Below are 23185 nucleotides of genomic sequence, written 5' to 3'. Positions count from 1 at the left end.
TTTGGGACAACATCTTCGGATACATCCCTCACAAAAGTTCAACATTAGTGTAGTTTAAGGGCTGTTCGATGAGTCATTGCACGTTTTGACCAATGGTACTTCTTGCGGTCTTGTTTACAGCGATATTGTATTTTTAGTGCGTAAGTCCATGGTATGTCAGGATTGGTCCAAAAGCTCTAAATCTTACGCCGAACAACTAAATTGAATTCCAAAATTAGGTCCACTTCCAAAATGGACTATATCAGTCGACACTTTCAGGTATCGGTTGCACAAAAGTGCAAAACTTTTGCGCTTTCATAGAAGTCACATTTTTGAGCACAACATAAGCATTGATTCGTAACGCCAGCAATCGTTTCGAAATTATTGTTGGAAAGTTTATACGTCCAAAACAGGAGACGACATTCTGAAACTTCTTGGCTACACAATTTGTAGAAAAAAATGGCTATGTAGCCCGTAATCGCTCTGTCTATATATAAAAGTCTCAACCCATACAGGCTGAGGGTATATCTCTTTAGACAAACCCGACTGTTACTTTTTACTTATTTTACAGAAAACAAAAGTTATGAATTTTCATCAGTTTGTCTCCGCTGTGCCGACAGAAGTGATTGGTCGTTGGAAAGTTTTAAAGGTCATCGAGTCCATAAACATCTAGTCGTACAATTAAGATAGAAATAAGCGGGAACAACAACAATTGATGTATCAGATGGAGTTTTTCGACTTAACCTATTTCTTCAGAATTTAGCTGAAATGTTACCGAGCTCTTTTTAGAGATATTTTTTCGACCATGTTTTTGCGTAGTCTCAAACAATACTGCGAGTTGGATTCGGAGTCTATGAGTCATAGATTGCAACGCCCGGCTCCTTTCACGAACTCTATCACTTCTGGTAAAATAGTAAAGTTTTAGTGTTTTTATGACATTAAAGAATATTATTTTCTTACAATAATACAAGACTTTTTTAATGGCACTGAAGTTAGTGTGTGATATATGTACTTTAAAGAAGAAACGGCGTCGGATCGAACTGTTTATATCCTCCAAACACTGTATATATCTATTCGACATATTCGCGAATGCAATCCCTGTGTTCGAACGTGGATCTATTTTCACCACTTTTCATGGAAGTTCTCCTACCAAAAGGATTTCCAAAATCCATATTACTGACGATATTTTTAAATACTATGCTAATAGCCTCGAATTACAGAAAATCTTTCGAAAGCTATTTGCTGCGGGATTTAGAACCCAAAATGCCAAATAAGAGCTAATGTGGTTGAAAAATCTGGGATACACCAAAACGTACATCTATATGGGAAATATTCATTTGAAAGATTTTTTAGTTATTGCTTCAATTCTATTGGATAATTTGGTTAAAAACTTTTGTATGGAAACTATACCGAACGTGGTCTGATATGGTTCATTTTCAATTCTAAACATCCGATGACTAGTATATTATAATCAGTTCCAAATTTCAATCTTGTATCTAAAATATTGTGATCTCTCTCTATTGAATGTATATACTTTGTGGTAATATTGAATACACATAAAATCAACTAAAAACCCTTAGCAATTGCTTTACGTAACGATACACAACATTTTTAATTTTCATGATTTTTGGTCAAGTTGGGCCCCCCCCCGAAATGAAATCCTGCGTACGTCCCTGGACCCCAAGTATGTTTAGACGAAATGTGTTTCAGACAATTTGGAGTCGATTGAGCAATGTCCGTCTGTCTGTCTGTCTGTCTGGCTGGAGCGCACGACAACTCTCGAACGGATCAACCGATTCGATCCAAAATTTGGCTTTCGTAATATTTTGTCCAAACTTAGTTTAAGTTCGAAGATGGGCTATATCGGTCCACTCCTTCCGGTACCTCCCCCACAAAAGTTCGAAAATGTTCGGAAAATTTGTGCGCACGATAACTCTTGAAGGAAGTAACCGATTTGACCCATACTTTGCACATAATGAAATTTCTACTAAACTTAGATGAGGTTCTAAAATGGATTCAATCGGTCCACTCCTTCGGGTACCACCCACACAAAATTTCGGAAAAGTTCAGATTAGGATCTGCTCTCGAATCGCTTTGATTTTCGTTACAACAACTTGTATTCATTGCCCTTCATACGAAGGTACAAGTCTCATCAGGGGCAAGTCCATACTTCCTGAGAAAATAGCCTGAAAGTTGCAAAAAGCCCCTATAACACCGTGTGTAGTGGATGGAGCGCAAGATAACTCTCGAACGGATCTGCCGATTCGGTCCAAAATTTGGCCTTCGTAATATTTTGTCCAAACAAAGTTTAAATTCGAACACAAGCCATATCGGCCCACTCCTTCAGGTACCTCCCCCACAAAAGTTCAAAAATGTTCGGAAAAATTGTGCGCACGATAACTCTTGAAGGGAGTGACCGATGTAATCCATACTTTGCACATCCTAATATCCATATCTACCAGATATAGATCCGGTTCGAATATGGACTATATTTGTCTACTCCTTCTGGTACCTCTCACACACAATTTCGGATAAGTTCACTTTAAGACCTGCTCTCGAATCAATTTGATTTTTGTTGAAGCGATTTGCATTCGCTACCTCCATTACGACGGTAAAAGTTTTTTAGGGGTAAGTCCATATTTCTTAGGAAAACAGCCCGAAAGGTGTAAAAAATTCCTATGTCACCAATGTGGCTGTCGGAGAGCACGATAACTCTCGAACTGATCAACCGATTTGGTCCAACATTTGGTCTTCGTCATATTATATTCAAACTTAATTTCATGGGGCAATACCGGTCCACAATTTCCGGTTATTCTCCCCAAATTTTTAAAAAAAGTGTCACTAAAATGCAACAAATTTGGTCCAAACTTTGGATCTCCTAATATTTTGTCAAAATTTAGTTTAGCTTCTAAAATGGCCCATATTGGTCCTCCCTAAGGGTACCTACACCACAAAGGTTCAACATTTGTGTCTTAGTGCAGTTAATTCCTAATCCACATTTTTGTCGGCAAGTTCAAATGTCAAAAAAGGGCCACAAAATTCAGAAGAGACCTTAAATACATTCGACCTGTCGGTAGGTGAAAGTTTCACTTCACATTGGCTGAGGGTATATATCTGTCGACTGACACTTTTTTACTTGTTTTTCATATTATTCTTCTATTAAAGGGTGTTTTTTTAAGCCCGATAGAACTTGAAATTGTAAAAAATAACACAAAAAATTAAATTGTAATCAAAATTTTTTTTAATCGAAAGATCAATACGTGACATTAACATTTGAAAATGATTTCGGGCATATGGGCACCGGGGCTGTTCTTGACGAAGTGCATTCTGGACGTCCAATTTTTGGCCACTTTTTCGAGCACTGCTGGCCGTATGTCACGAATAACACGAACAATGCTGGCCTCAAAGGCATCAATTGTTGCTGGTTTATCAGCATAAACCAGTGACTTCACGTAGCCCCACAGGAAATAATCGAGAGGTGTCAAATCGCACGACCTTGGAGGCCAATTGACAGGTCCACTTCTCGAAATCAACTTATCGCCAAATTTTGATTTCAATAAGTCGATGGTTGCGTTCGCCGTATGGCACGTAGCGCCATCCTGTTGAAACCACATCTCCTCCGGATCAATGTCATCCATATTTTCAAACAAAAAATCATTGCTCATGGTGCGGTAACGATCTCCATTGACCGTAACGCGAGCTCCGGCCTCATTTTTGAAGAAATAAGGTCCGATGATGCCACCAGCGTGAAAACCGCACCATACGGTGCATTTTTTCTGGATGTAATGGAGTCTGTAGGGTCTCTTGTGGATTGGTCTCACTCCATATGCGGCAATTGGCTTGTTCTTGGCTTGATCAGATGGACGATTATGTACGCCATACAAATGACGAAGTCGTCTATAAGTTGCGCGAATCGACGACTGATTTTCAAAGTAAATTTGGATAATTTCGTAGCTTTGTTCAAGCGTGAGTCTATTCATGATGATTTGTCAGAGTATACTGAAACAAATAAAAAAAAAGTTTCATCAAAATTTAATTTTTTGTGTTACTTTTTACAATTTAAAGTTCTATCTAGCTTAAAAAAACACCCTTTATTAATGATTTTTGCATTCATTACAAAATTTTAATTTTGTAGAAAAAATAATCGAATCATATCTTTTGTTTCTCATTGTTATCTTTTCTCAAATTGCTTTTCTTTTTCAAAATCACAAACGTTTGTTATGCTTTTTAATGCTATTGGCTTGAATCCATTATTTAATCGCCCTCTATTCTTTTCTATCATTTATATCACACATGCTACACTATATACAAAACAATCGAAATCTATCTCTCATTTGTAAACGACATCATCATCATCATCGCTATAAATTGTCATCTCCAAACACAATTATCATCATCATCACCAAAACACACAAACAATTTTAATTTCTTAAAAATGTGTTTTAACTAAAATCAAAATTCCAAAATTGCTTTTACGCTTTGATTTAAAATTAAACCTGCAAAAAATGTGATACAAATTCAAAAATTCTCTCTGTGTAACAGCAACAGAAGATTATTGAAGCCTGTATCACGATGAAGGTATGAATGACACGAACGACTAACAATGTAAAATAAGCAACAAAAAACAAAATATATTAAATGATACAGAATTATAAGGAATATACAAAGCAAATATATATAGAGTCGAATATGGTTATAATGAACATGTAGTAATGGTTCTTTACAAAGAGAGTCATCCAGAAATACTAATCAAATGTATTTGTTGCTCTCAAACAAACTATGTTCATTGTAGCCATATTTGGCCATTTGTTATTAACCAAAAAGCATTGATTTTTGTATGATTTTCTTTTTCGTTCATGAATTACACTCTCTGTAAAACACCATTTCAACACGCTACAAACTTAGTCACTTCTGTGTTACACAAAGTGTTAGTTTTAGAGATAGATCACAGTTCTGGATTTCGAATAATTCTCACCTTAATCACATACTATTTTCATTGATTTTATTTTGCAAATTATGAAAAATTGTTTCATGTCATCTTCTTTCAGTTTTTCTTCAGTTTATGAATGTCAATTTATTTGATATGCATGCCGATATTTCCGTTTTTTTTTTAATAACCATTAAGGGAGGAAGGTCAAAGCACATAATCAAATAATTTATGGGTCGTCTAATTTATTTAGATAACGCCGTAATTAACAAAGCATGCCAGAAAGCCCTTCCATAATCCTTATTTTTGGATTGCAATTTAATTTTTGTTTATGCGGGTTCATAGTGTTCTAATGCACCCAGAAACTTATACATATCTTAATACTACAGTCATATCTCTTTTGCTTCGCTTCACATTTACTAATTTTGTCTCCCTTTTTGCATGTTTGTTCTCTTTAGAATTCCTTAACTGCGGACGGACAAAAGGAAGATTTCAGTGATTTACCACCAAATCAACGACGCAAAAAACTCCAAGCTAAAATTGCCGAACTACAACAAAAGATACAACAAGAAACAGCGGCCCGGGATGGTCTTATGAAAATGAAAGTGGTCTATGAGGCCAATTCATCGTTGGGCAATCCCATGACCGTTGAGGGCCAACTCAATGAATCCGAACATAAATTGGAAAAATTAAAAATGGATTTGAAAAAATACCAAGGTTATTTGGAGAAAGCCAATCAAATACCCATAGCAAATAATAGCCCGCAAGCAAATCGCACTCACAGTATGAACAATGGCCATCGATCGTCAAGGTAAGTATAGGCTCTTCGCTAACATACAATTTTTAAGATAGAAGCCCCTCTAAAGAGGTTTTCTATTGATTGAAGACTCTCTTAAAGAGTTTTATTTTGATTAGGCCCCTGAAAAGAGGTCTTCCAAAGACGAATGCTCCTCTAAAGGGGTTATATACAGATGAAAGCCCATTTAAAGGGGTCTTCTATAGGTCTTAGACATCTAAAGGAATTTCAATATAGACTTCTCTAAAGAAAGGGGTCTTGTATAGAAAGAATCCCTTCAAAATGGGTCTTCTAAAGACGCATATAATGTGGTCTTCTATTTTTAGAAGTCGCTTGAAAGAGGAAACCTCTCTAAAGATGTCTTCTATAGATAGAAGTCCCTCTGAAATGACCTTCTATGGATTGGCACTCCTGGAAAGGGGTCTTCTGTAGATTGAAGCCACCCAAAAGAGGTTTTTGATGGCCCCTCTGAAGATAACTTCAATAACTTCAATTGATAAAAGCTATTCTGAAGAGAACTAATATAGATAGAAACACCTCTAAAGGGGTATTCTGTAGAAGACCTTATTAAGGTGTATTAAATGAAAAAAGAGTATTATATGGAACCCCTTCTGAATTTAACATAAATAGATAGAAGGATAATAGATATAAGGCCCATTATAGGCTTTTCTATAGATATAAAACGGTCTAAAAGCCCCCGCTTAAGGGGGCTTCTATATATATATATATATATATATATATATATATATATATATATATAAGCAGCTCGAAAAGGGGTCTCTGTAGATAGAAGCTCCTCTCTGTGGATAGAAGTTCCTCGAAAAAGGTCGTCTGTGAACAGAAGCCCATCATGGCTTCTATTGTAAAAGTCATTCTAAGGGAACTTCTATGGATAAAACCCCCTCTAAAAGTGTCTCCTATAGACGGATGCGCCTCTAAAGAAGTATTCAAAAGATATAAGCCTCTCTAAATGGATTTTCCATAGATAAAGGTCCCTACTAAGGGTCTTCTATATATAGAAGCCCCTCAAAAGGAGTTTTTTGTAGATAGAATACTCTCGAAGTGGGTCTTGTGTACATAGAAGCCACTCAAAATAGGTCTTATATTGATAGAAGACTCTTTAAAAGGATCTCCTATAGGCAGAAGTCCCTCTAAAGAAGTCTTTTTTAGATATACGCCTCTCTAAATTGATAAGGGACCATTTTAAGGGGCCTTCTATATGTATTACTACTTACTTACTTAGAGATAGTTTACACTATCTATAAATGTCATATAACACGAAAAAAAGCATTCCATATGTACCCACGGAGGCAATGTGGAGACGTAGTTTTTTTTAAATTTTTGCTGGTGTGGACCCACAGGGTATATGGCGTAAGGAAAATCTCCAATATTGCACATATTATCGAATATATAACGATGGAAAATTTCATGTCATATGACATTTACATATAGTGTAAACTACCCCTTAGCTGGCCCATTACAGAACATTTGTTCCATAGACCGAACTAAGGAAAGATCTCCAAACCTCTCTTTTTCGTGCTTTGCTTTTTGGAATACCGCGCCTTGTCATCTCTTCATCCACTTGTTTGCGTCATCTATTTTTGGCCTGCCAATTCTGCGTGCACCGTCATGTGGCTCGAATTTATACGCCATTTTAGCGGGTTCATCATCGCTCATTCTTATTATATGGCCTAGTCAACGCAATCCCTGCATCTCGATACGTTTAACTATATTGATGTCGTTGTAGAGCAGATACAGCTCGGGGTTTATATGACGTCGATATTCACCGTCAACGCAGATCGGTCCGTAGATCTTTCGAAGAATTTTTCTCTCAAACACGCCAAGCACTGCCTTCTCTGCTTGCGCAAGTACCCAGGCTTCGGAACCATACATCAGCACGGGTAGTATCAGTGTTTTGTAAAGCGTTATTTTTGTTTGACGAGTTGTGGCTTTGTTTTTAAAGTGCTTACTTAAGCCAAAGTAGCATCTGTTGCCCAATACAATTCTTCTTTTTATTTCACAACTGATGTCGTTTGTTGTGTTTACGGCGTTGCCGAGGTATACGAAGTCTTTTACTACCTCAAAATTATAGGAACCAACTTAAACAGTTGGTCCGATCTCAACGGACGCATTGCTTGGTCTTCTCGCCGTTTACCGCCAAACCCACTTTAGCAGATTCTCCTTCGACCTTCATAAAGGTATCGGTTACTTCTTTTACTGATCGTCCCATGATGTCTATATCATCAGCATAAGCAAGTAAAATGTGGATATTGTTGTAGATTGTTCCACTTCTTTTGACGTTTGCCTCTCGAATAACCTTTTCTAGCAGGATGTTGAAAAGATCACACGAAAGGCTGTCTCCTTGCCTGAAACCTCTTTTGGTACAAAACTCTTCGAAGAGGTTCTTTCCTATTTTAACTGAAGATCTTGTGTCAGTTAGAGTAATTTTACAAAGCCGAATGAGCTTTGCGGGGTTTACAAATTCAGACATTGCTTGGATAACCTTTGAACGTAGCGGGCTGTCGAAGGCTGCTTTATAATCGACAAAAAGGTGGTATGTGTCGATCTGCATCTCTTGGGTCTTCTCCAGGATTTGCCGCAGGGTAAATATCTGGTCAATGGTGGACTTGTCAGGTCTAAAGCCGCATTGGTATGGTCCAATTATTTCGTTGACCATGGGCTTTAGTCGTTCGCACATTATCCCTGACACTATCTTGTAGGCGATAGGGAGAAGACTTATGCCCCTGTAGTTGGAGCATAAAGTCTTATCTCCTTTCTTATGGACTGGACACAGGATGCTCCGGTTCCAATCGTCGGGTACGCGTTCTTCCTGCCAGATGGAGCCAACTAGCTGATGCATACACCTTATGAGCGTGTCGCCTCCGGTTTTAAACAGCTCAGCTCCATCAGTTCCTGCTGCCTTATTATTCTTCAGCCGGTTTATTGCTGTCTTTACGTCATCTTGGCCGGGTGGTTTACATTCAATACCATCTTCTGGGATTGGATCTGTTGTATCTTCGTCGACTTCGCTACTTCGCTACCAACAGTTTGGAAAAATGCTCTTTCCATATCCTTAGCACACTATCTGTTTCAGTTACCAGATTACCTTGGTCTCTACAGGAAGATGTGCCAGTTCCAAAGCCATCAGTTTGATGTTTCACTCTTTGGTAGAATTTTCGCACTTCATTCTGTCTCCTGTACATTTCGATTTGTTCACACTCCCGCTTTTCTATCTCTCTCTTTTTCCTGTGTAAAAGACGTTTCTCCTCTCTCCTTTTCTACCGATACCTCTCTCGTGCGCTACGCGTTGCTACTGATTGTAAAGTAGCTCTATATGCCGCATTTTTCTCTTCGGTAGCAGCACGACACTCCTGGTCATACCATGGATTCCTTGGTGGAGGTCTCTGGTATCCAATTACTGATTTTGCGGCTGTTTGCATGGAGTGGGCAATGTTTTGCCATTGTCCTGATATGTTATCGGGACGAGGAGTGCTTTGATTAAGCAGTTGGGCCAGTTGAGTGGAATATGCTGTGACTATCTGTTGTGATAGCAGCTTACCGATGTCCAACTTCCGTGTTGTGTCTGTTCGCACTTTGTTTGCTACGTTTAATCTGGTACGTAGCTTTGCTGCAACAAGGTAGTGGTCTGAGTCTATGTTTGCACCTCGGAACGATCGTACATCCAACACGTTAGATGCATGTCTTCCATCTATCACAACATGATCAATTTGATTTCTTGTTTTCTGATCTGGAGACGGCCAGGTGCCCTTATGAATATCGAGATGATTAAATCTGGTACTGCTAACTACCATGTTTTTTGCAGCTGCAAGGTCTATCAGCCTCATACCATTGTCAGATGTTTCACTGTGGACCAAAGATATTCTCCTTTCCAATTTTGGCATTAAAATCGCCTAGCATAATTTTAATGTCATGGGCAGGGCAACGGTCATAAGTTTCTTCTAACCGCTCGTAAAATATATCTTTGGTCTTTTCGTCCTTGTCTTCAGTGGGAGTATGAACGCAAATAAAGCTGATGTTGAAGAATTTTGCTTTTAATCGAATTGCAGCGAGTCTTTCATTCACTGGGGTGAAGCTGGAGAGCTGATGTTTTAACCTCCGTCCAACTACAAAGCCGCAACCAAATTTATGCTTTGTGTCATGGCAGCGTCACCTTTAGGTGTTGTTGTGACGCCTTTCCCGTTCCATCGTATTTCCTGTATGGCAGTAATGTCGGCCTTGTACTTTTCAAGTACATCTGCCAAAGCGTAAACTGCACCTTCTCTACAAAGAGTGCGAACATTCCAGGTGCAGATTCGCAGATCATGGTCCTTAAAACGTTTGCGGGGTTCGTCAACTCTAGAGGGGTTTGTCACGTTTTTTCATAGTAGGCTGTCCAAACCCAGGTTTTTAACGTTCTTATGGGTGAACGCGGATGTTAAAGGCAGTTCCCCAGGTGACACCACGGGGAGGTCAGTGTCCACTTGAGATGAAAGAGGGAACAAGATAAATCCTGGGCTTTGCCATGTTAAAGCCGGTCAGGACCGTTCATTGGTATCTTCCATCCCCTACGTCATTCATCCCTTCCATCCCTTCTATATGTATTAGCCTCACGAAAAGGGTCTTCTATATATAAGCCCCTTGAAAGTGGTTTTTATAGATAGAAACCCCTAGAAAGAGGTATTTTATTAGTAGAAGCCCCTCTTCTATTGATAGAAGCCTCTCTAAATAGATCTTTAACAGGGAAAAATACCTATTAAGAGTTCTACTATAGATAGAAGCCAATCTTCCATAGTTATAAGACATCTTAATCTTCTATGGAAATTCGCATTAACTTTCTGTAAGAAGACCTTATAGCTTTCTATGAGAACCTCTCTGGTAACGCATTTAAAGACTTCTTGGTCGTCCATACGTGTGACTCAGCGTCTTTAATGAGAGTACACTTTTTTGGTTTTCTGTTGGAAAAAACCATTGATCATCTAATTTAACTCATCATCATCATCTTTATCAGTATTAAATACGTCAGACCGTCAGCTCACGACGACGTCAGGATCCGGTACGAAACTAATGTTTCGGCAATACAGATGTTTCAGACACTTGTATTTACCGACAAACCTATGTTAGTCAACAATTACGGCTTATTTCGTATTTTTGACGATGCCTCGGAAAGACGGAGAAGCTCCCTAAAGCGGTGATTTGTAACATCTGAACCATCACAAATGAAGTTTCTCTCTCATATGGCGATTAGAGGTTATGAAGTCGGGTGGTCTATGGAAGCAGACGATGATAGGAAGGTGGTCTGGGCCAAGAGAAATGACTGGTTGTAAGGATACACCATTTATAAAACAATGACGATGCCGTGCGAGCTGTGACAATGTTCTCTTATCTTCGAGGGGGTCCATCAAACCGATGCTGACATGGAGGGACACGGATCTGGCTACTGTCCTGTTTGCTCTTGCTCTTCTCTTGTGAGAAGAAGTATTTATTTTATTTAAATTTATTCAAAATATGTTATGAAAAAATTGCCGAATAATCCTTCAACTTAACAATTTTTATTAAATTTATAAAAAATAAATTTACAAAATTATTAATTTATTTTGTTTCTTCTTTTTTAGGCATTCCAATGGTAGCACCGAGGACAACAATTACGATGGTGATTTCCAACCAGACGATGCTGGTAGTTTAAGCAGGTCAGATTCTGAGGATAATGTGGCGCAAATTCAAAATGGCCATAATAATAACAATAACGGGTACACTCATAAAAGTCTATTTGATTGCAAAAAAAAACAACATCATTTTTCATTTAAACATTTTGTAGTTTGTTGTCTCTATTCATTTGTTGTTTTGTCTTCTTCATTTCTATCTCATTTCCGTTGTTAATTCATTGTTTTTGTGTGTGTGTTTCATTTGTTACATTTCAAAACTACATTTTTAGAAACTCATCACAAATTCATGATATAATTTGAGATCTTTCGATGCATTTCACTTGAGTTTGAAATTATTCCCTTAGGAGATATATTTATCACAAAATAAGGTTCGAAAAAAAAAACAAAATAAAAGAGATTGGGAAATAGAAGACACCTCAGTTTTTAGGGATAATTTAGTTCAATAATAAGTAGAAGTAGATGCATAATTTCCCCGCAAAACAAACGAAAGTTCGACTATGTGATATGGGTTTTCAAATCTTTCTTTGGAATTAGTTCAAATGAAAATGTCATTCTCAAGAACTGTCATTGCATTGACACCAAAACTTTGATCAGTTCCAAGATGGATGGACATAACATTAAGTTTATATATAATTGTTCCACAAACATCCCATAAGGACAAGGGATACTTCTCTCATATCAATGAGTGCACCTCGATTCATTTTAGCTCACTAATATGGGACCTACAGTTTATTGCCGAGTCCGAACGGCGTGTCTAAGACACCACTTTTGTAGAGATGTTTTACATGGCTGATATACTCAGGAAATGTCGCCAACATTACTGAGGGGTATTTTGCCACCGTTGAAAAGTGTTTTGATGTTGCCTGGCCGGGGAATCGAACCCACGACCTTTTGTGTGCAAGGCGGGCGGTGGCACCGTGGCATTAAGTATAACATCCACAAAAGTTCAACACTTTTGAGCATAAATCCCTAATAATGGGATATGGACAGTACCCTGTAAAAAGCCAATACCTTCTGAGATATGGGCCCGAAATGTCTCAATTGCTACTCAGTCATGTGCTTCCGTACAAAACTGCTTTTAAGTCCAGTTTCCCCACCACTAGTACAGTCCTAGATTGAGGCCATTAGTGGTCGGTAAAGCCAGCACATTCTTTATACCCTCAGCCTTTAGGCTAGAAAGGGTATATACACTTTCATACCGGCAAAATGTGCCTCATCGAAATAATGGTTTTAGACCCCAAGTATGTTTGGACGAAATGTGTTTCAGACAATTTGGAGTTGATTTAGCAATGTCCGTCCGTCTGTCTGTCTGTCTGGCTGGTGCGCACGATAACTCTCGAGCGGATTAACCGATTCGGTTCAAATTTTGGCTTTCGTAATATTTTGTCCAAATTTAGTTTAAGTTCGAAGATGAGCTATATCCGTCCACTCCTTCCGGTACCTCCCCCACAAAAGTTGCAAAATGTTCGGAAAATTTGTGGGCATGAGAACTCTTGAAGGGAGTAACCGATTTGGTCCATACTTTGCACATCGTGAAATTTCTACCAGATTTAGATGGGATTCCAATATGGACTCAATCGGATAATTTCGGATAAGTTCAGTTTAGGACCTGCTCTCGAACCGATCTGATTTTTGTTGCAACAACTTGTATTCACTTCCCCCCATACGACGGTACAAGTTTCATCCGGGGCAGGTCCATACTTCCTGAGAAAATAGCCTGAAAGTTGCAAAAAAAAACCCCCTATGACACCGTGTGAGGTGGTTGGTGCGCAAGATAACTCTTGAACGGATCTGCTGATTCGGTCCAAAATTTGTCCTTAGTAATATTTTGTTCAACCATAGTTTAAGTTTGAAGATAAGCCATATAGGTCTACTCCTTCAGGTACCTCCCCCATAAAAGTTCAAAAATGTTCGGAAAATTTATTCATACGGTAACTCTTCAAGGGAGTGGTCGAATTGGTCCATACTTTACACATCCTAATATATCTACTAGATATAGATCAGGTTCAAATATGGACTATATTTGTCCACTCCATCCGGTACCTCCCAGACAAAATTTCGGATAAGTTCACTTTAAGACCTGCTATCGAATCACTTTGATTTTTGTTGAAGCAATTACATTCGCTGCCTCAATTACGATGGTAAACGTCTTTTCAGGGGCAAGTCCATACTTCTTGAGCAAATTCCCTATGGCACCATATGTAGTGGCTGGAGATCCACTTCCATAATGATCAATGTCGATCCATTCCTTTTAGTATCTCCTCCGTAAAACTTTTGATCTGTAATCCTAATGATAACTTTAACTCCCTTCTGTAGGAAGGCACCACCAAACTGACGGTCACCCTAGTTCGCCTCAGTGGACACAATGACTCTACGAAGTCGAGTCTCGAAGAGCAACCAGTGACTTTCGCTGATTTTCCCGAAGGGGTCAGCTCTGTCGATGATTGCAACTAGGAGCTCGTCATCGTTAGCCACTGTGGCCGTTTTTGCGTAGGGTTTCCTACGTCCTTGATCACGGCCCTTGGTAGCAGCTTTTCCCGAGGAGGTGGACGCGTTCTCAGTACTGGTGCTGCTTCCCTTGGCTTTGGGAGCAAGAACACCAGCATAGGAGTCCGCCGTGTTGACCGTCTGGGAGATCATCGTCTTCTTTGGCGAAGGCTGTGGGCCTTCTGAAGAGCGAACCCGCTTCACAGTCTTTGGCTGCGAGGACTTGTTCGTCTTTTCAGAAGTCGATGGTGTCCCAGTCGATCCACCCGTCGTTACTCCCGAGTGGCTTGCGCAGGTCTTAGACACCTTCTGTTCATCCGCTTTACCCTCGTCAGTTGGGGTAGGATCCGGATTTTGACTACCCTTACGACTACCCTTACGAGAGTCTTTTGGTGTCGGATTATGCCCCTTATCCTTTTCCAGTCCTTTCTGGCTCGGGTTCGGCTTCGGAACAGCTTTAGGTTCCATCTTACTGCCAGAAGCAGCAGGCTTCACCTCCACCTTTTTGCTTGACACCGCAGTCTCTTTTGAGTCTTTGGCTGGAGCAGGGTTCGGGAGGAAGATTTTGTCCACCAAGAGCTCGCATCTGGGTGCATTTGGATAAGTTCTTTCGAACTTCCTGATGTACTTGAGCTTGCTCTTGATGAACATAATCTCCCTCTTAGTATGCGAGCTCGCGTCCCTTCCCACGAACTTGCGCAGATACGAAGCCGCACGTTTATAGTGCCTCGTATCTGAAGCCTCTTTGGCGGAAATTGCGGCTGCGTCGGTGTCCGTCGATGAGGTTTCCTTGGATTCCCCAACGCAGGCCGGATACTCAGAGTCAGTGGCTATTGTTGGAGTTTCCGTTGATTCCCCTTGTTGGTCATCGACTTAGAGTCAGTGACTGTTGATGGATCCTCTTTTGATTCTCCATCAACATCCATTGACTCAGTGACAATCTGCCTTCGAAGCTTAGTATCGGCTAGTGCTGATACATGACCGGACTGGTTGCGATTTGTCTGTGGTTGCGAACCTAGGTTCACAACCTCTTCGACCACATCACCGTCAGTGGACATGTCATCGTCAGACCTCCTTGTTGACTCAGCTGGGATCACCATAATGTCCAGTTCGTCGTCAGTGAGGGTGAGATTGTTTATCATGTCCTCTGGTGTTATGGTCGGAACAAGTCTCTCCAGTTGGTCAAGGAGTTCCCTACTCTGTCTCTCAAGACTGTCACTTTGAGGTTTCCGTGTAGGTCGTCCCCGCCCAAAACTCCAGTCCTGTCAGCGGTGGACTGATTAACACCAGTTTTGGCTAAAGCATTGTCCTTTGGAATATCTGGTTCGTCAACAATAATTTGGGTTGCATTTTCTGCACTTGTAGTAGTTACGGCTGTAGGTTCCAAGGCATCCACACCTAAGACAGCCGGATCACAATCGCTTGATCTCGACGGCACGTGGCTTGTGATCTCACCAACGCTTACCGCCGGTACTGGGTTATTAACTCCCTGCACCGTAACTTTACTCCTTTTTTGTATTTTACCCATCTTAGTAGATTTATTTAAGGGAACTACCCCGATCCAATTTTGGTCCACGGGGGGTTTGAAAAACAAACCCCCAGGGTCTCTGAGATATGTGAAGACAGAAACACCTTCAGTTTCTCTCGGGCGTTGCTGACCCCACATAACTCAGAGACCCCCTTCCCATCCGCCACCCGGGAAGACGCGCCCAGTAGAAGATTGGCAACTGGCGGCAAAGCCGACTGATACTTTTTTTACTTGTTTTCTCTTGATTTGACCTTAAAATTTGTTAGTTTTCTCAGGGAATAATTCCAAATTTCAAATTTCGAAAAACTTTGCAATAATAATTCCACAAATATACTATAACTATACACCAATACACATTTTAATTAACTTCCTCATTTATGTATATTTCAATTTTAACTATAATTTGTTTAAACTTGTATAAAATAAACACAAAGACTTCAACGATTTCCATATATTTTTTTATTTCTTTGCATGTTGAAATTTAGCAGTTCGGCAAGTCCTGAAAGTGGATTGGGTACATCACACACCTCGTTACCCGGCTCAGCACATGGTAGTACACATGAAAATGCAATGGGTGAGGATGCCTACTATGAAACAGAAATGGAACCCCTACAACCGCTAGGAACGTGTCGAGCTTTATATCCCTTCGAAGGTAAATTTTTTAACAAATATTTTTTCTTATTGTAGTTGTGATTGAAATTGTTTTTATTTCTTCCCATAGCTACAAGTGAGGGTAGCATACCCATGAATGAAGGTGAAGAATTACAAGTGATTGAAATTGATCAAGGTGATGGTTGGACGCGTGTGCGTCGCATAAACAATACAAATGGCTGGGATGAAGGTTTTGTGCCCACAAGTTATATTGAATGTACACTATATGCTTAAGTCAACAGAATAGAAAACAAAAAACAAAAACAAACAATAAAAAACCAACCACAGTCTATCTTTAAACATAAAGTATTGATTTGCTAAATACACGACAAGTATAAATATATAAAACAAAAACGAAACAAAACACACAACAACCTACTATAACCAGATGAAAAGTAAAAAAACAAAAACTAATTTGAAACAAAAAAAACTAAAAGAAATCATACATTTTCAGTTTTAATTATTATACCATTTGATGTATTTTTATTTTTTTTTTAGTTTTTCATTTTTATTTTAATTACAAAGAAATAGTTTGTACCATTTATAAAGAAAAAATATTAGTAGACTTTGTTTTTTTTTTATTATTTTTATTTACATAAATATAAATATTAATTACATGCCTATGTATACATAAATAGAACTATAAATAATAATAATTTTTACGTGCTTAAGTTGTATATTTTGAAATTGTTTTCTTAATTCATGTTCTTGTATGTTTTTTTGCTGCAAAGGAAATATGCTGAATTATATGACAAAGAAACTATCGATCATTTTTCCCCTCCGACTAACTGCTACATTCACTGCAGTATTTTATTTTCTTTTTTGCTCTTTATGTAAAGTGTTTTTCATTTACTTTTTCATTAATTCATATGGGAGGTTATTCTGAACGTAAATTGTCTGTGAGTATTCTCACTTTCTCCAAAATTTGAGGGGAATTTTAGTTCAAAATAACCCCCGTGCTCTTGTTCTATAAACCTTTTCCATATTTATTTGTAATGAGCGCTATTAAACTCACTATAAGTGCAAAGCCTCTGTCTTGATTTTGATTAAAAAATGCAAACCAAATACGATTGGACCTCAACTGTTCGTAATGATCGGGACCGGAGTTCCGTGGGAACTAACTTCAGTGTTTTGAAGGACTTATGTGAAGAAATAAAATGATACAGGAACGTAACCAAAATACTCGCCTGTACGTCGCCCACTTGGCTACTTTGGTGGAATGATTACACTGTGCAACATTTTCTATGTAATTGTGTGCAAACAATTTCTAATACGGATTTTATGAAAGTACAGACGCAGTCGACAAAAACCATATTTGGGTTTTGTGTTGTTAGATCGGGTTTAGATTTTATGGCATCGTCTAAACATGGCTAAATATTGACTTTATACAGCAAATCGAGGCAATATCTCTGAAACCAATTCGAATCTTGTTTAAACCTCTGAAGCAAATTTGTAGATAAGGACAAGAATAAAATATTTGGAGAAATAATGAACTCGAAAAACTACATTTATTGCCTCGAATTTCAAAATATATGCAAAAATTCCACAATTTTTATACATTTCGCGCCGTATCTCCAAACCATTAATTTTTTCTGAATATTTTCCTTTGGAAAAATATTTCCTGGAATGTAATACACAACTCTTCAGCACATGTCATATTTGTTAAATGTCTCTATCCCATTGTTTTCAGTACATTTTTCAACGACGATTTAATAAAAATGTCAATAAAGTAGTGAAATCCGAAATGCGAGAATAAACTGTTGATGTGAACTGTATGTATGAAATACGTGTTGTAAAAGATATGATGGAAAATACCGCTGAAACAACAAAAAGTAAGCAGTCTAGAGTTTCGGAATGTTCTAAAGAATTGTTGAGAACTTTATTTGGAAGATTTTTTGAAAAGGTTACTTGGTTCAACTCCCAATAGTTTAGCCGATACTGACCAGAATTTCAGCAATTATGTAAAATTTTCTATATTTTAAAGATTTTTATGCCCTAGATGGAGTTTTTCTTATGTGGTATTTTCAAAAGAAAAAAAGTTATACTAGTTTGGGGCTACAATATTGCTAAAGACAGCAAGGCCAAATTCCTATTCGTTTCTGAGATAAAGGCCTGATAAATGCAAAAAAGTGTAGATTTAGCCCGGTTTAGATGAGGCCATAAAATCCGAACTGGATCTGACAGGACAAAACCCTACTAGGGTTTTTGTAGTCTAAATATGTACTTTCAAAAATGCATACTAGAAGTTGTTTGCATTTTCAGCGTTGCATAGTGTTATGAAACATTCGGGCATATTTTCCACTCAAAAATAATACATAGCAAATTATTGCACTTCTGTGGACCCAAAATCAATTAATGTGATCATGGAATAAATTTACAAAAAAATTTATTTGCATCCTCTCGAATAAGTTTTGTTTGAGACTCCACATGTGAATATGTTCATTGTTCAACCAATGTGTTTTTGAATTCCTATGCTTTCAAACATTATTCCGCATTTCCCGTTTCGTTCTTTAGCCAATATTATGACGTTATCAAAGTATACCCTTTGTTAAGATCATGTTGTGAGAGTGCTGTTGTTTGTTTCCGTTTCCCAAATTCAATTCTTATGGAACTTCATCTACTTAAACATTGTTCTCAGAATTTCTGTGTAATTTCTTTTAATTTTTTGTAGTGAAAATTTAAAAAGAAATTAGGTAAGTAAACATGCAGTACTACTATGGTCTCAAATCCAAATTTTCTGGCCAAACGTTCATTTTGTATTGAAAGTAATTTTTTATTTATAATAAATGTGTAAAATATGCAATTCTATCGTTTCAGCGACCAAAAACTGCCAAAAATTCATTGAACAGGGTGGTCCCGTTGTATGTGGTCTAATTCAAAACATTGACATATGTTAATCATTTTTGGTATGTAGGATTGATTCATACCTTCCAAGAGGTCGTTAAACCAAATTTTAGTCGAATGGGTTATAAAGTGTCGCTAAAACCCCAAAATATCTAAAATCGGGCGGTACTGTTTGTGGGGGCTATGAAAAAATGTGGACCTATATTCAAAAACTTATACATACTTGTTTTCTACACTCTGAAACCCTTAAATATGAATTTTAAGGAAAATCGGTTGATAAATGTGGGTTTATTTCAATTGAAGTCACAGCAAGTATTTATAAAAAATTCTGCCTTCTGAAACGTCAGTTGCTTTGCAAAAGTCTCAAGCATTCTATTATCACATTAATGCAGAATTAATGCGAAGTACCGTATCCCAAAGGATCAAGGTCGGGTAGGTCCAACTATACGATACCCTTCGCCACCACAATTTCTATATAATTTGGAGAAATTTTTTCTAGACCAAATTGAGTCGCATTTTCCAAATGTCTGTCCAATTTCGTGTGTGGGCGTCCGAATTCGGTGACATTTTCCAAATTACATCAAAATTGGACAGAATTTGAGTGTTTGGTGCACCAAATACCTCAAATCGGGCGAACATATACAGTGTCCCACATATATCTTCGTACCCCCGTAACATTTTCCTTAATTGATGTAAAAGCACGATGATAAAAGAAAGATATAAATTGTTCGCTATCACAGTTCTTTAATAAAGTTCCGAAAGAAGAATGTATTTTAATGAACCGATTGAATATATATTGGGACATTTTTCTAGTGAAAATTCCGTCACACGTTCCAAATTTCATCAGAATTGGACACACATGGCGTGAAAATATATAGGGGAGCTATATCCAAATCTGAACCGATTGTCACCAAAAGCAATAGTGTTCTTCCTATGGCTAAAAGAGTTATCTTCTGGGAGGGTTGGCGTTTTTTATTTGGGATGACGACTTCCATTTTGCTTTTCAAAATAGTCAGGTTAAATATTTGTTTATTTATAATACACTTTAACAAAATGTGGTGTAGGGTATAATTATACTGCTTTAATTAGGGTCAAAAGAACTAGCTAAAATTATATTATATTGCATTATGCCCTATGCTGTCATATGTCCTCGATAGCCTCACGAATTTCATGTTTGAGATCTTGAATCGACACCGTACCATAAACAGCACCAAACAGTCACACGTTGAGGATGGAGATGCCTCCATTCTTCTTCTTGTCCCAACAGCTCGAATTTTCCCATTAATATGTGTATTGCGGTCCGACCCAAAAATGTTTTAGGTTTTCGAACTGTGACGGCAAGATGTATGTATCCAAGGCTCATTTTGCTGTTATAAAACAATAAAACGAAGTGACCCAAACGAACCAAAGTAATTTCATTGTCCATGGACCCCAAGAAGATAGAATATTTGCATCAGAACGCTTGAATATTTTTCTGGTCAACTATTGTAGCACAGTATCATTAATCGATATTTTCCGAAAAAAATCTCAAAAATCTCAAGGCCAAAATTGCCTGAAGGAGTTTTTCAATGCTTTTGCGATGTACTAGAGAGTTCTTCTTAATTATTGTCATGGCTATAATTTTTGTCATAGTGTTGAATCAAAAATCTCAATGGTTTAGCTGTTATATGCCAAAATATCCAAAAACGTGGATAAAAAATTCAAGTCAAAATCGGGAGACTCGATTTTCACCTTAGGCATATCGATGCCTTAATTCCACAACCTCGTATCTTAAAAAATACAATTTTTGAGGAGAGATAAAAAAAACGATAATTTCTGGATACATCGGTGGTTTTTGGAAAAAGTTTAAACGCAATTGTTAGGAAGTTGGGTACATCTAATTCCCTAATAATTACATTCAAACATTTTCTAAAACCTCGATGTATCCTAAAATGGCCGTTTTCTTATCTCTCCTCAAAAATTGTATTTTTTAAGATACGAGGTTGAGGAAGTAAGGCATCAATATGCTCTATTAGAGTTTTTGCTCAGTACTGAGCAATAAGAAAAGCGGCCGGCCCATTAAAGTTTTTTCCTTCCATACAAATCGCCACGGCCTAGTCGACACACTGTCTGACATTTTCCATGTTGCTTTTCCTTGACACCCTATGGATATCATAGGCCTTCAACAGCCATTTTTTTCTAAAGAATTCTTTTGGAAGCCGCAGTGGTGCAACGGTTAGCATGGTATTTTTAAAGTTTATGTTACACCAAAAGTTTTCAGTTGCTATAACGCTGTTACGTCGGTTAAACTTATTTTAAATTTATTTTTATTTGAATATTTTTGTAAATTGGGATTTTGAGTTCCTGCATAAATGTTCCACTATAGGACTATAATTGGCTGTATCTGGAAATTTCTAGTAAATATTCACATTATAAAATAGTTCCGTTACTCGATGGTTTAGAGCTGTGACGCACAGACATAATTGTCTATGCCCGCGAGAAGCCGTCCATTACACCCCTGCAAACCTTTGCTATCGCCTTGGTAACCAAAATGTCACTTGACGACTGTAGGATCGAAAGCGACAATCACATTCTTATTCAAAAAGATCAATAGGTCGATTATCTATTGCAACCCAACTCCAGTTGAGTTTCCGACACCAAATTTAATGATAGAAAATTCAATTTCTGCATTGGAATTCACAATTTAAATTAATAGCTGAAGATTTAAAACACTGATATTGAATGAAATTGACAAAAAAATTCTAGCGTATCGGTCCTTTGAAGCGGTTTTTTGAGCATTTTTACTCCGATAAATAGAAAGTCCTCTATAATTTGTAAAAAATTGGCGGTCCCCTGAATTATATTTTATTACAATTCGGCAATATAGTTTGAAATCAACACTTAACATTTTTTGAATTTTTTAACTCTTCTTTTGTCTTATTTGGTTTTGATTTTATATTTAAAATCTACGCAACAAATATTTGGTAAATAAAAAACGAGCAACTAAAAAGCTTTCACTTAAAACCAGAAACGTTTCATTCTACAACCCACACACTTAAATAACTAATGCATATATCAATATTGACCTGAAAACTATAAAATCAATCCTCATAAGAAAGAATACAACTTTACAACAAAATACAAAAAAAACTGTGCACATTAAATCGTCAAATTTTTGCATCTAAAGCAGTATGAAAAATAAAAAAGAAATAGAAGTTAATATTAATATCTGGAAAAAAATAATGAACTAAAAACTTTATTAAAAATACAGTTAAATAAAAAAATAATACACCAAATCAATAAAAACAATTTTATTTAAAAGAATTTTATTTGATCATGGATCATTTTATAGTGTGTATGTTTATAAAATTTAATTTGTTTGAAAAATTAGTTATTTTAAATAACACCACTGCCAGTCATGCTAATGTTTGCTGCCCAATTTGTATATACAGTTTTTAAACAAAATTTGTATTTCTTTCGTACGAATATTATTGTTTTAATACAATTAAAGTACAAAAATATTCAATGAGAAAATCATTAGTTTTTTGAGAGAATAAGCTCTTTCCCCGATTTGTTTCATTTCCATAAAAATCACAATTTTTCATGAAATATAGATCTTCTTGTACATCTGGCCCTGCATAAAACTAAATTTAATATCGAAATTTTCTCCTAATGGAAGGATATATCCAAGGTTAAATAAAAAACTGTCTTGTGAAATCCGTTTGCTGGCGCAATGTTGTGTAAACGAAAATGCAAACAAAGTATTCTGGTATGTGATGAAAACCGGTTCAAATCGATTTGTCGAATCGAAATTGTATGTATTTCAGTTGTCTTTAAAGATTAATGTACATATATTTCCTTCGCACATTGTATTTTTTAAACAATCAGCCCAATTATGAATGTCAGCTCCCCGTGAGTTTTCTCACTTTTTCCTTTATGGGCCGATTCCGTACAGCGATGCGAGTCGTGTCGCGTTGCCAGTTGCAATTTTTCCATTACGTATGGCAAAAGTCGCACGACGACGTCAAATTTTGTCGCCGTAATGTTCATTTTCCGGCGACAACAAATTAGCTGTCGCCGTTCATTTTTACTAACGAATAAAAATAAAATAAAAAAAAAAAATAAAAATAACTTGTTATCGACGATTATTTTCTATCGCTGTACGTAGTGCATTTTTTAAATTTTGTCGCAGAGACGATAGACGACGCGACATGACTCGCCTCGCTGTACGGAATCGGCCCATTAAATTGAAACGGCAGAAAGACGGAACTCACGGGGAGTTCACATTCATAATCACCCTGAATGTTTTTAAAAGTCAATCGTAATTTCAA

The 23185-nt window shown here is 37.5% G+C and overlaps 1 protein-coding gene across 45 annotated transcripts in view; it reads left to right on the top strand.

Moving 5' to 3' along the window:
• Positions 1–16708, top strand: part of Cip4 (formin-binding protein 1-like Cip4) — a 278889-nt gene extending 262181 nt beyond the window's left edge. For 9 of the 45 annotated variants that reach the window (XM_073982874.1, XM_073982871.1, XM_073982879.1 and 6 more), the window contains exons 9-12: positions 5365–5717; positions 11315–11449; positions 15866–16032; positions 16102–16708. In XM_073982874.1, coding sequence (XP_073838975.1) covers positions 5365–5717; positions 11315–11449; positions 15866–16032; positions 16102–16265 — 819 coding nt within the window. In that variant the 3' untranslated portion in view covers positions 16266–16708. The remainder of the gene's footprint in view (positions 1–5364; positions 5718–11314; positions 11450–15865; positions 16033–16101) is intronic. The other 36 variants (XM_073982887.1, XM_073982894.1, XM_073982889.1 and 33 more) reach the window with 7 other exon arrangements.
• The last annotated feature ends 6477 nt before the right edge of the window (positions 16709–23185 follow it).

This window comes from Musca autumnalis, unplaced genomic scaffold (genome assembly GCF_047663935.1).
Source record: "Musca autumnalis isolate F117 unplaced genomic scaffold, ASM4766393v1 scaffold_4, whole genome shotgun sequence".
In the NCBI taxonomy this organism is placed as follows: Eukaryota; Metazoa; Arthropoda; class Insecta; order Diptera; family Muscidae; genus Musca; species Musca autumnalis.
Note: the sequence above shows the minus strand (reverse complement) of the source record. Positions and strands in the feature narration are given on the sequence as shown.